Source organism: Emydura macquarii, unplaced genomic scaffold, assembly GCF_026122565.2.
Source record: "Emydura macquarii macquarii isolate MOO-44397 ecotype Brisbane River unplaced genomic scaffold, CSIRO-AGI_Emac_v2 contig_1043, whole genome shotgun sequence".
In the NCBI taxonomy this organism is placed as follows: domain Eukaryota; kingdom Metazoa; phylum Chordata; order Testudines; family Chelidae; genus Emydura; species Emydura macquarii.
This window is the reverse complement of record NW_027131180.1, coordinates 8,314,500-8,328,518: the sequence shown is the minus strand read 5'-3', so window position 1 is coordinate 8,328,518 and position 14,019 is coordinate 8,314,500. Positions and strand designations below refer to the sequence as shown.

Below are 14,019 nucleotides of genomic sequence, written 5' to 3'. Positions count from 1 at the left end.
GAAAGTTCAAGTCCTCAACCTTACTTACAAGCCTTTCAACCTTCAGTGTATGCATGCTAATGCAGTCTAATTACAAGATCACATATTGTTTCTCAGGTAATACAGTATAATTTAACGTAATGTTTTCTGTTCACATGTGGATCTAAGACGACTTGTGGTCCCTTAAAATCTGTGGGCTAGAGTCAATTTAGGGTTATGGTGCCAGACTAACTTAAGCTCTGGGGATTTTGTTACTGGTAAGGGTCCAAGAGTAGAGGTTGTGGTAGCACAAAGTAGCCTCAGTGTCATTGTCTCTTCTATCCTGACTGAAGGCTTTGAAACAGTTTAAATTAAAAAAAAAAACAAACAAACAAAAAAACATATATAGGAATAACAGGGAAGCTGGCATAAAGCAGGAAAACTAGATGTGAGTAGATTAAAATGGCACAAGGAATGATAGGGCTCAGATCTTGATGAAGGTCTTCCAAATTCAAGATGAATTTGGCTAGTTATCTTCAATGTAAAATGTCATATATAGATACTGCATGATAGATAACAATATAGTTAAACATGAAACCAACTTAAAAGAAAATCTGTTTGAATGTTTCAGAGTTAGAAGTGTTTAAAATTTCACACTTTTAGATCAGACCTAGAGTTCTTCACAGCCTGCTGTCATTCTAAATGTGCAGGTTTTTCAATTTATCTTTAAAGACATCTCAATTTGCTGATTTTAAAATTTCAGATCTGTTGTCTGCTTGGTTTTTGAGTCCCAGTGAGATCTATAAATCAAGTCACGTTTGAAGACAATTGGCCCAAAAATTATAGTCAATAAAGAAATTTTGAAAAATGAGTACTTTACTAGATTGTACATACAAGCGTATTTCTTTTCAAATGCTTTTATAGTCATAGGCCCTGACAAAGCAAGGTATTCACTTGGGCAGATCCTGGCACCTGAACAGAGCCCCATTAACTCCAGTGAGTCTTACCCCTTGGTTTAGTTTGCAAGATTGGGGCCTTCATGAGAAATATACTGTACTTGCTCAGTAGCCATTTTCAAATGTCTATAATTTTGTCAAAACCTTTTTCCAAACTGATCCAGGACAACAATCCTCACTGAGGGCTATCCTCACTGAGGGCTATAATCATTCAGCAATTTTTGCTGTAGCTCCATCTAAATTAGTGTCACTACTTAAAAAAAACCATATTTATAGCTGAGGGGATTTTGCTTGAATTTGAAAAAATAAACACACACACACACACACTACTGTCCTTCTCCCAACCACTCCTTAAACACACACACATGCATGCTCTTGGTCAGCTCCAAAAGTGAATGTGATAGGAGGTTACAAGTATACGACAGCCGAGGGCATTGTCAGATGCCTACAATAATAAATAGTAGCATTAAAGGTGTTCTGCAGTACAAAAACAAGATGATACAAAACTCTCAAAATATAACACCTACACACCTACTGTATATGCATGCATAAGAATGAAATAGGGATTTGATATTTTCCTACTCAAAAAAAGTTGACTTTTACTTTACATACGTTTTTAAAATAGGCCCATAGATATGAAGTTGGTTGAGTGGGTTTGGTTGTGAACACTTTGTCCTGTAGTGAACACTTTATCCAACTCTTCCACAAATATCTGACTCTATATCAATGGGTTAAAAGTCCAAACCATAGCTCCTTTTCTCAGCTTGACATATGTACTTCAGGGATTTAGAAGGATGAAGAAGCTGTACAGTATTTGTGTGGGGTATCCTTGAATTAGACTAGGAGCAAACCACTTTACTGATAAGATTAACAGTTATTCCTTCAGGGAAGAATATGAGAGTCATTTGTTGGTTTGTAAGTAAGTGTTACTGAAAATTCTTCTCTGATCAAGAGTAGTAATATAAAAATATATCCAACTAATCTCTCTGAACTTCAACACTGGCATCCAAATTGCTCTAGATATAATCCCAACATCCCTTACCCCTCTCAGAGCTCAGTAATTAGACAGATAATGAGCTCCAAATTAATAGTTCAGTTTTCCTTTTGAAGCACATATTTCACCTCTGTTTTTGTTGGTTAAGCATATAAATACTTTTTACTGTTCTAAGATGTAACTCATCATACCCCACAGCATTTTATGCATTATGAGTTGACATTTGTGAACATATGGTAATTACACTGCGTGTTTTGTTTAAAGCACAGTTTCTAACCACCAGCTGAAACTGTTACTACTGTACATTTGGTTACAGTCTGGGGAAATATTTAGTGGAATGCAGTTATGCTTTCTTCTTTGCTTTGCATTTTATTCACTGTAAGCTGTACCCTGCAATTGATCTACGAGAGCAAAGATGACAGGTTCTGGCCTTAAGTTGTCAAAAAGATCCTGGTATTGATTTTTGGGTGAAACTTTCACTGCATTTAGTAAGTATGTGGTGTGTAGAGTGATGACAGGGTGTGGTCCAAAATGTACATGAGGACTAAACAATGATTTTGGGTACTTTCAAAAGATGACAGTCTTAAAATAACACATAATTCTCTCATCTTTTCATCTGCAAATTTTATAAAATCCTAGACAGCAGAGGATTGATCTGAATTTATTTCAGCGTTAAAAAAAAAAAAAAAAAAGGTGCTAGACAGTTTTTATAAAGCAGTATTTCATTTTAACTTGCTGCTTCATCATTGCTGTGATCTAGTGTCTCATCTGAGCACACCAAAGCCATGGCATGTAACCCAGGACCCCAAGCGAGATGCAATTTAAAAATATATACTATATATTTTGGAAGCAATTTAATAAGTAAAATAAAAAGGCTTGTCTTAAGCATGTACTTAATAATAGTTGTTCAGCACAGATAGTTGCCAAGTGACAGTGCCAGTATGCCACCAATTCCAATAAACATAGCACACTCAAATACAGCTAAAAGATCTCTGCTGCAACCTAGCTGAATAGATATCAGAGTCTGGGTCAAATTCTGTGGCACTCACTTGAGTAAAGACCACAGAATTTTGCTCCTTGTAACTTAAAGCCTCTAACTGCCAGATGCTAGAACTGGACAACAGGGGATGGATGATTGCTCTGTTCTGTTCATTCCCTTAGAAGCATCTGGCATCGGCCTCTCTCGGAAGATAGGATACTGGGCTAGATGGATTATTGGTCTGAGTCAGTATGGCCGTTCCTATGTAAAAACATGTTAATTGTTAGTTTAACAGAAAAACAACACATTTAGCTTGGGGTTGCTGGAGGTGAAAGGCATGTAGTCCCCTTGCAGTAGTTATACCTATGGTAAATTGTATACAGTAAGTAAAACAAATTACCAGATTCGCAAGTGGGATGGAATTTTCCCTCATGACAGATTGGACATATAACAGTGGAATTTTTCGCACTTCCACAATGGAGGTGGGTGATTAGGCAGTTTTGGCAGGAATACTGCTTTTTTTTACTAATACTATTTTATAAAAAGATGCTGGCGGCAAAAAGTGTATGGACCCTCATTTATCATTCTGTTCCCTCCACAGGAAAAGACAGTGATTTGGGACTAAGGGAAGGAAGAAAGAGTCTAATATGCCGTATCTTTATAACTGGTGGGACCATCAATATCCCAATATTTGGGATAGAAACCTACTCTTCTTGAATTGGAATCTTCAGGGAGTTTTGATCAATATATAACAAATTACTATACATTTATATAGAATCATAGCTTTTTAGAGATTAAAAAACATAGATCCCTCCCCCTAAATTAGCGACAGAAGAATACAGATACCAAGGGGATGAACATGGCTTTAAAACCTTGATATATATGTACATATGCTACTTCATCCACCATGCCAGACCCTTATCTTTATATTCTACTCCACTTCCTTGAACTGCCAGTGGGTGTCACTGAAGCTGGAACTAGAAGAAAGCCAACTCCTGACAAATCAGCTAGCATCTGCTTCACAGACAAAACAAGGAAGAAAAGTGCCTTCTCTGTTGAAATGAGGGGCCTTTACTGCACATTTCTCTGCGTCAATGAGAACCTGTATTATGGCATTAAGTGATATTAATATGGATGGAATATATGGGCCCAAAGAGTCAATAGTGCTAACGTGACTCTGAAACTGTCCAATATTAAACAGTGTTTCGGGTTTGGAATACAGAGGCCTCAGCCTGCTTAGTACCATGCAACCACAGCATTAAAATTCCTTTTCACCTTTTATTAAAGATAAAGAAAACAGTTATTGTTCTCTTTCCTTTAGCTGGAGAGAGTCTTTAAAAAAAAAAAAAAAAAGAAAGAAATCTCTGTCTGACAGGGTAGCACTTTAGCAAAGATGCTACTAGGGTGACTGGACAGCTTCTCCTGTTGGCATTGTTCATCCACCTCCCTGAGAGGCGGTAACTATGTGGATAGAAGACACTCTCCCATCATCATAGCACTGTGTACATGGTGGGGGGAGGAGGAGTTAAGTCAATATAACAACGTCACTATGGGGTGTTGATTTTTAAACACCCTTGCGCACCACAGTTATACCGATAAGTCTATAGTCTAGACCTGGCCTAGGACAAATGCACACAAAAGGGGAGCGACAAGAACAGTAAAAGTACAAAATACAGCTTCTGTCTCTGGCATTGACTTTCACTTGCAAAGTCAGTGCTACAGACATACAGGCTCAGCACACAGTCTTATCAGCAATCCCGACACCTGGCAAACATGTACCAGCTATCAGGTTTAGCACAATGCTAAAATTCTGGTCACAGGTTTTCAGAAGTGTAGCAAAATATATCCTTTTGGCCAGCTAAACCAGCTCCCAATTAGACAGAAGGCAGCAGGAGAGAGAGAGAAAAGGAATAAGGTAGGGAAGGAAAAGGCTATATGGTTGTGGCAGGGTAAGTCTCTCATCCCTGGTGGTGGTTGGGAATCAGCCAGAGCCGGTAGAAGGGGTGATGTCATCAGGCCCAGTCTGGTCAGGACATTGTCAGGATTAGGTTGAAGGAGGACAGGGGTCCCAGGAGACAGGGTGTGGCAACCATAATGTTGAAGTTTGCTCCGGTCACCAATTTTCCTCCCAAAAGTCTCTTATTTTAAGGATCCCAAAAGAGAGTGATGGGTGGAATAGCCGCATCCCCTTATTATTTTATCCATCAAATAGACCTAATTTCTGACCTATCAATTCTGGGTCATGAATTTCCAGTCTCTCTAATTGTTTTCTTACCAGGCATAATCTTAACACAGTCCTCGAATTATATCAATAGGCCTTTTTTGTTGGGACTAATTCAGTCTTTCTATCTTTTCTTTTGTCCATTTTCCAGTCAGCTTTTGTTATCATAGATTACTGTGATATTTTAGAATTTTCACTCATTTTTGACTGTTGCGTTTACAGTTAAGATAAATTTGTAGGCCCAATTATTACAACAGTGGGTCCAAATATCAAGAGCTCAGTAATTCCAAAAGTTGTATAAGTACACACAACTCCTGTTGAAGTCACCGATAGGAAGAATATCTCTGTATTCCCTCTCCAGCTAAAGTGGGCAGTACGTATTTCTAAATTCACCTGTTTGCATGCAGCTGTATTTCAGACCTGTGCAGAATTTTGAATATGTTGGCCAAAGAAACCACATTCAATAGATTATGCAGTTTTATATTAGTAAATATTAATGGGACTTATGATCCCTTTGATATTAGATTTTAATTATGGAAACACAGTCAATCATATATTTACTCACATCACAGTAAATATTTTCCAAGCTAAGATTTCTTCTAAATTAGTTAATGGCTCTTTGCCACAAATATGTTTTAATTGTAATGAATTAAATATCAATTTGAAAAATGATAAGCAGTAAAAATAAGAATGACAGACAGTAAATCTTATCAAAGTAAAATAGAAACACCACTTGTCTGTTCTCAAGAAATAAATATTTAAAGTGAAGCAATGGCAACATTTTGTAATACACTAAAACTGTTTCATGAGACAAATTACAGAAATATTTTATATTCACACACACACACTTATATAAAATATGTTTATATTTTGTTTCATGAAACAGGCTTTTTTAGCATTTTCTCCTTCGTTCATTTGATATGGTTTATAAAGCACCACAAATACATTCTACTTAGGATTCCTTCTGATTTTGATATTGACTTCTCTAGATGTCTTATTCGCATAGCATGAGTCAGATAAAACAATTTGGTTTGAGTTCAATACAGTGTTATTTTGTTCGGAAGGTCAGCCAGGGATCAGACAGAGCAGTTTCTCATTATTTCCTATTGGCACTCCAAACAGTCTTTATTGAAGTCTTTCAAGCAATGTCTGACCTCTGTTTCAATACTTCTCACAGATTTCACAGGCTGTCACCACCACTCAGACATCACTAACACAGACAACTGTGATGGAAACTGTAACTATGGTGACCACCAGAGGACAAATCCTGGTGAAGCATGCTAAAGAAGAACTTCCACCACCTCCACCACACAAAAAGAGGCAGATCCTTGTGGATTCAGAAATTAGAAAGAGGTGAGAAGTACTAAAGGGTTGAGGAAGATTAGTGATAACGTTTGGATAAGACTTGAAAGGTTAATTATTGTCATTTGAATATTTGCATATTTGGGGGGTGGGGGGTTCTATGAAAAAATTATTTCATTATGCATGTAAGATTGTAATTAGTTAATACCTTTGCTTTATCAGGCTGAATTATGGAGTCATTTATACAGGTAGTCCCAAGACATTATTGTGATATAGTACTGAATATTTAATAGGTATTGTGATATTACAGTATGATTATTTTGTTGAGTCAAAGAAGAACCACAGGTGATAATTTGTAGTACAAGCATGACATTTTCTATACTTAGAGTGGTTTCTGTTCTGAAAAGAGTCCTTGGAAATGTGCATTCCACATCAGTTGTATCTCGAAACTTTGAGAGAAAAAAAATCCTTCAGTTTAAGAGAAAAAATCCCGTGTGCCAGTCCTGCAAACTCAGCCTGGAATCAGAAAATTGAGTTTATTCTTTCTGGCTTGTACATCATGGCTAGTAATAAAAGGTTCTGCAAGGCAAAATTTTGCCCTCAGTCACATGTGTGCAATCTCATTGTCTTCAGGGTTTGTCCTGTGTATCCCAGGTGTAACTGGGGGCGTGTTTGAGGCCTTCAGGTGGAAATAAGGATCCGATCTAACATTCATTGAAATCAATGGAAAGGTTCCCAATTAGTCTTTATCAGACTTTAGGTTAACACTTCTGTAGATCATGAAAGTGAAAGAATAGTGTTAACATTCTCATACTGTGAGCGCTCTGCAAACCTAAAAATTACTTTTGTCACAAAGGTAGTAGGTATAAATCTGAATCTTACAGGAAATTCAGAGAAGTTCCAGAAACTCTATTAAATCCAGTAAGTTCATTGTCACTGCCAGCTTATCTAATGTGAAAGGTGTTCAGATATAAAAAACTTCAAGATAGAAGGATCTGTTGAATAAAGAGGTACCATTGTTGCAGTCACATAACTGCACTTTGTGTTCATTCATGAAGAAAATGTTTTTTTAGTTCATTGTTTTGCAAAATGTTTTTTCAGTACTAACAGTAAGATTCCGTTACTGAAATCATATTAAAATATATCTTATGAAAATAAAATATACCTAAACATGATATCTGTCTTGTTAGTTTGAAACCATTATGTTCTAATATGTATGTGCAAAAGCCAATATAATTCAGAATAACTTTCCTGTACTTTGACATCTAATGTCTTGTTCTGAAGATATTTGAAAGTTTTTTTGGTTTTTTTTCCCTGGGTCCTAGATATCCATGAAATGACAATGGAATTTTTGATGGGCAAGATATCTTAGTTTAGTTTGATAATGGATCCTAAATTGTTAAAGTCAAATGATCGAGGCTGAAAAGGGCACTCTTTACTGAATCTCAAAGTTCTTGTGTCTGCTCTGTAACCTGTTTGCTGGCTTTATTTTCATGTGTTCATTATTATAAATTATTACTATTCTTCTTAATAGTTCAGTAGTGACCAAAGATCATAATCAGCATCAAGACCCCATTGTGTAAGATGCTGTACAAACATATGAGAATCTCAGAAAATACTGGAAATATTTATTCTGAAATTGGGGAAAAAAAGACTTGAAAAATTTCCTTTATTTCTGGGGGGAGAGGGGAGGAGGAAAGGTGTCTTGGACCTTTCCTTTTCTGTCTCTGTGTCTCTTTCTCTTTCTCTCCCCCCTCCCCTTCCAACTGAATGATTAAGGAATTTTCAATCTCAATGTATCAGTTGAGCTAAACAGAGCACCAGTAACCAAGGGACACTTTCCAGTCATAAATATTGCAGTTCTCCAAGATTATCTAGGCCTCTTTACTAATTTATAGCTATGAGCCATGACTGTGAATGATAACAGGTTTGAAGAAAAGGCAACAACAGCAGAGGATTCTGTTGCAAGCAATTAAGTACACAGTATTGGTCCATGTTTTTCTTTCCTATTAGCATTCTCTTGATCTCCAATAGTGAGAGTTGAATTGATTGGGACATGAAGACTACATAGCTGAAGTCAGTGTTTGGGGAAATTATTCTGGAACAGGAATTTAAATGTTACCTGGATTATAGCAACTATTTATGTGTGGAAACTCTAGTGTTAACCAACTGAGAATTATGAAGGGAACTATTGCTTTAAGAGGTCAACTATGGCTACTTAAGCTAGCTAAAGTATTGAAGCCATCAGGGGGACAGATTAAAATGATTAATATTTATAAAGGAAACAGGAAATGTTATCAAATTATCAAATGACAAACTGTGATAACTTGCAGGCATGTTGCCAGTTTTACAATAAACAATAGTGTACTGATTTTTTTTGACAGAAATAAACCGGGGGAAAGCGGGTTGTTTTTGTTTGTTGAGAGGGTGAGTGGTTGTCTGTATGTTACCCTCTTAGCCATATTGCTATAGTTTAATCTTTGAAAAACAAATGTGAGAAATTCTGTTCTGTATGATGTTTTGTTTTGTTTTGTTTGTTTGTTTAAAAACAATAAATATATAGGAGTCTAATACACAGCCCTGGAGATATTCTGTAGCAATCATCTCAAATCACTCCCTAACATAATTTTAGATAAGCTTGAGTCAGTGCATTTCAGAATAAATGTACTGTGGTTTCTCACACATACCTGGGGCCAATGTCTTTTCTATTAGTAAACAGATGCATTTTTTATAGTGATCTGTGATTTTTATTGTGTCAACTCAAAACTCCTGTTCAGACCGAGTCCATGTTTATTAACCATGCATTGGCATTGTCTCTCTTGATAATTACTGGTAGAAAACATAATTGAGGTATGGAGGAGTGAACACAGGAAATCTATTATTCATTATTTTAATATATTTATGGTGATCTAAATCGTCTGAAAACTTTTTTTCTACATTAGATTCTAGATATATTTTTTATGAATTGCAGTTCAGGACAAATCTCATGTGGGCTGTCATTCAGCAGAACTGTGCACTCACGGTCTTTCAGTGGACTACCTGTATGAGTAGACCTAGAACTTAGCCCACTTGTGTACAGCTAGAGGTTGATGCCCTGTGATGGTTACTTTGTAGGTGGAGGTTGTCCTCTGGTATTTCTATTAGTTCTGCCACTAACAGACCCTCATACCCTCCTTCCTCTGTGCTCCACAAGAACATGCCAGAGGAAGAGAACCAGTCAGGAAGCAGCTTCAGAGAACATGTTTGAGAAGACAAAGTCAGGGAAATGGGTTTCAGACAGATAGCATAATGGCTACTGTTTTGTTGTGTCAGAAGATAAGTAAGATTGTTTCCCACCAAAATCCCAGAGTGTATCCTGATAAGCATTACTGATCATTTGGTGAAGTCATGGCCCCAATGAAGTCAGTAGGATTTTTGCTGTTGAATTTCTGGTTGCAGTGAAGTCTACCCTATGCCTATAAAGGGAATAAAATAAAAAAACATACAAACTTCATTGCTAATAGAGCATAAAAGCACACTGTACACTCTTACACAGACCAGCTATAGTAAATGGGAAAGTGTGCTGTTACCTGGCTTCAGCATATTGAACTGAAACTGCATATACATCTAATAATGGGGAGGAGGAGTCTCAAAATGTTGGATGTTTATCCAAAATATCTGAACTGATTAAAGACCAAGTCCCATTTCCATCCAAACCTAGCTTGAACTGTCTTATGATGGGGAAGGACTGCCAGCCTCCCACCTGATTCCACATTCTTTGGTTAATCAGCTATTCTCTTGGACTCACCTTTGGCGTGGAGGATGATCAGTGACCCCAGGAAACACATCTCATTTATTTGTGTGTATTTTTCTTAAGAGTAGCCACACACACACACACACACACACACACATGAACTGCAGCAGGGACTAACCCTTATCTAGGCCCCAGTGGCAGATTCTGACATCTTGGCACCTTAGTTTGCCCCCTCCCCTCCCAGCAGCACTACAGCATGGGGCATCTTAAATGCATCAAACCTTTTTCCGTTCCCTAGGCCACTTATGGAAATGGAATCACAATGCATCCATTCATGGCAGCTTCTGTCCCTGCCCAACCTGTTGCGTGTGCCTCATTCACCACTGATTTGTACCCTGTGTGGCCATTTAGGTCTGTGCAGAGGGAGACAGATGTAATATACACATTTAGGGCCTTTAATTTGTAGAGTCAAGACTTCCGCATGTATGTTATGTAAATGTGACTGTCTTATAGATTTCTCTATCCTTTTCTCTCTCCTCTTCCCAAGCTTCATTGTTCCTGTGGTACTTCCATATGAAATGGTACAATCTCAAAGTTGGAAGTGGCTTTTGCAAGTTGTTCTATGAAAAATGTTTGAGCCCTTGAAATTTCATAAAGATCTGTGTTTCTGAAGGATCAGGCTAAAAATGTAAAATTAATTGATAAAAGCTTGAATATGAAATTTTGGTTTGGGTGATGGGGGGAAGGACAAAGTTATATAGAATCATCAGAATTGCCGTTCTAGATCACACCCAAGATTCATCCATCCACTATCCTGATTCTGGCCAGGGTCAACACCAGATGCTTCAGAAGGAGTTGTAAAAGTCCTGTAGAAGGCAGGTCAGGGATATTCTGCCCTCCTCCTCCCCCCATTATGTTTTATCCTGGTCTCTAATAGTTAGACTGGCTTAAACTCTGAAGCAGGAGGTTTAATATTCCTTCAAAAAAATAAAGTGAATGATTACTGGATATTCTTTGTTAATATAAATGGTCAATCTCTAATTTAATCTTGCTAAAATGTCCTGTCCCTTATTGCTAAATTCTTGTCTTCATTGACTTCCTCCGGCAATGAATTCCACAGACTAGAATTTGCCACTTTGTAATTTCAACAGACAGATGTTCCTGATCTATCTTCTTTATACCACGTATTATTGTATATATGTTCACCAAGTTTTCACAAGGAGTCATTTATTAAGAGGAAGAGCTAGAAAAGACTCTTCAAAGGTTAGAGGTTTGTGTTTGGCTCAAAAAAGCAGTCAGACATTGAGTGCTTCTCAGAAATTTCTGAAGGTGCATAACTATAATCATGTTACTCTCCTCCAGTTGCCATACAAATATGTCCTGTTTCCTTGGGTGGCATATTCTTGGGAGTAGTGCTTCCCAACCCAGTTAGCATCTCTCTTCTGCTCTTCTAAAGCTTTATAAAATATTTTGGTTGGAAAAAAAAAAAAGTATACTTCAAATGAAGAATCAGCCTGCATTGCTGAAAGAGTAGAGATTAGAGAGGATTATGCTCTAGAGTTCCTTTATCATTTTTTTAATGTTTAAATTTATATTAATTGTTGTTTTTAAAAGGGTAGAAGATTTCTCTTTAAATCGTGAAGCCGCAGCTTAGGGTTTCCTTGATGATGAGCTGAATACCTCTATTTCAAGGAGGAAGAATAGGCAGCTTGGCTGCTACATGAATACTGCATTTGTGAATTGTGGTAGAGTTGGCTGACCTGCTGTTGCCCTGATAAAAGGCACTGGTGATGGTGATGATACCTAGCTTTTATATGCACTGTTAGTCTTTAGATCTCAAAGTACTTTACAACGGAGGCCAGTATCATTATCTCTATTTACAGAAGGGGCAACTGAGGCACATGGGAAGTGACTTGCCCCAGGTCATTCTGCAGGACAGTGGCAAAGTTGGGAATTGAACCCAGGTCTCCTGAGTCCCAGTCCAGTGCTCTATGCACTATGCTATAAAAATGTTCTGGGTAGCAGGCTATTGTGCCTCCCCTTCCTCTCAAAAACCCTGCTGCTAGGTAAGCGGTGGAAGGCAGAGACGTTAAATATATGACGACTTCTTTGGAGAGAGAGAGAGAGATGTGTGGGTGTCCTTTAACTTAATATTTTGTAAGCCAAGAATGATTTGGTTTGGATGCAGGGATGAGAAATGTTCTGTTGTGGATGACAGGAAGATTCTTTTCTTAAAAACAAAACAAAACAGACAGACTGGGGTAAAAAAAACATACATTAAAAACAGTTAGTAGAAATAACTGAGAATTGTCAGCCAAAAACAAACTAAATAGGATGATGCATTGCAGCATTTTGGGGGCGGGGTGTCATTGACATATTCTGGAGAGGGCAGCTCAGGTGCATGATCCAAAAAGAATGTAAACTGTAAACAATACTTTACTCCCTTAAGGCTTTTAAAAGGCAAAGCAGTTTTAGCTGCTAAACATTTAATTTATATGTATTTCCATTATTAATGTCCCTGACTAATGTGTAAAGAAGTCTTTCGTGTGCCACTTGGTAAAGTACTTTGTACATTCTATATAATGTTCCCATGCAAAGTCTATTTGTCACAGCACTATTATGGATATAATGCTAAACTGTGAATGTGAAGCAGACAGTCTGTCCTTTGATGACAGGACAGGCATGATAAAATAGGATAGGTGCTCCATCTAGTGTTTAATATTTAGCGAATGTTAGCAAAATCATGTACTTTTACTCTTCATAGGGCATCTTGGCCGACACACTGGGGATTCAGCCAAGAACTTGCAGAACTAAAAGCAAGAGCTTCTATAGCTTGAGCTAGAGAGACAAAGCTTCCTAGTTGGGGACTGGAAAAACTCATTCCCTCTATGGATTTTCACAGCGGGATTTATGGTACACACTCACCATTGGATTATACAGACACAATATTCAAGAGGGGCTGTGTAGAAGTGTCCTTTCTACCTTCTTCCTCCCTCACTTCATTTGTAAACTTTACCCTACTTATCAGAGACCTGCTCATAGCATTTCTCTCTTGTTCATCTCCTTCCACTGGTGCTTGAGATCATCCATTTTATGAAGAGGGAGGTATCATTCTGACAACCAGCCAGAAATCATCATAGATTAAAATTATGCTGCTTTATATCTTTAGCCACTGACAGCAAAAGTGAGGTGCTAGCAAGCTGTATTAATGTTACACCCACTGATTTACATATGTACTTGGACCTACTTACAGCAAGCCACAGATTTTTACTGGACCTCAGCCCAAAATGGTTGCATATGCCCTTCCATGCCATTCATTATGAGCATGTATGTGTGAAAGTTTAAATAGCTCATGCACACAAAGTCCCAAATGATCTTGCAATTTTAGTGTGCCTGTACATACTGTGATAGGGTCAGACCAGATGCCTCCTGGAGAGTGCTAGGAGGTCAATATATCAGCTCCAGGCTTAGCAAGCCCCTTTTCCCATGGTAGCTGAGCAGGCGTAACTCCTGGTTAATTAACACACCTGGCGCCACTCAAGGCCCTGCCTAGGACTTGTTAAAAGCCTCCCCTCCAGAGAAAGGGTGTAGCTGGAGTTGTGAGCAGGCAAGATGTTGTCCAGAACCAGGAGGGTTTAGGAGAAGAGGCAGAACGCAGGCAGAAGAGAGCCCTGCAGGTACAAAGACTGGGGGGAGGGAAAACCCTGCCCGAAGAGGGCAAAGGACCTTTCCCCTAAGGGAAGAGACCCTGCCAGAAGGGAAAGATTGAACTGGACATTTGGTTTGGGCACTGCCACACCCAGTGGGGCTGTCAGGGGTCAAGAGCCTCCCCTGGCAAAGAGGCCAGGAAGAACCCCCTGTCGGAGCAGGGTATGG

General features: G+C 38.2%; 1 protein-coding gene across 23 annotated transcripts in view; it reads left to right on the top strand.

Annotated features, from left to right (window-relative positions):
• Nucleotides 1-14,019, top strand: part of DMD (dystrophin) — a 1,854,857-nt gene that overhangs the window by 743,836 nt on the left and 1,097,002 nt on the right. For all 23 annotated transcript variants that reach the window (XR_010919130.1, XR_010919131.1, XM_067545076.1 and 20 more), the window contains one exon: nt 6,286-6,461. Coding sequence is in view for 21 of the 23 variants with exons in the window: in XM_067545076.1 (XP_067401177.1) it covers nt 6,286-6,461 (176 nt within the window). In the remaining 2 variants the exon portion in view is untranslated. The remainder of the gene's footprint in view (nt 1-6,285; nt 6,462-14,019) is intronic.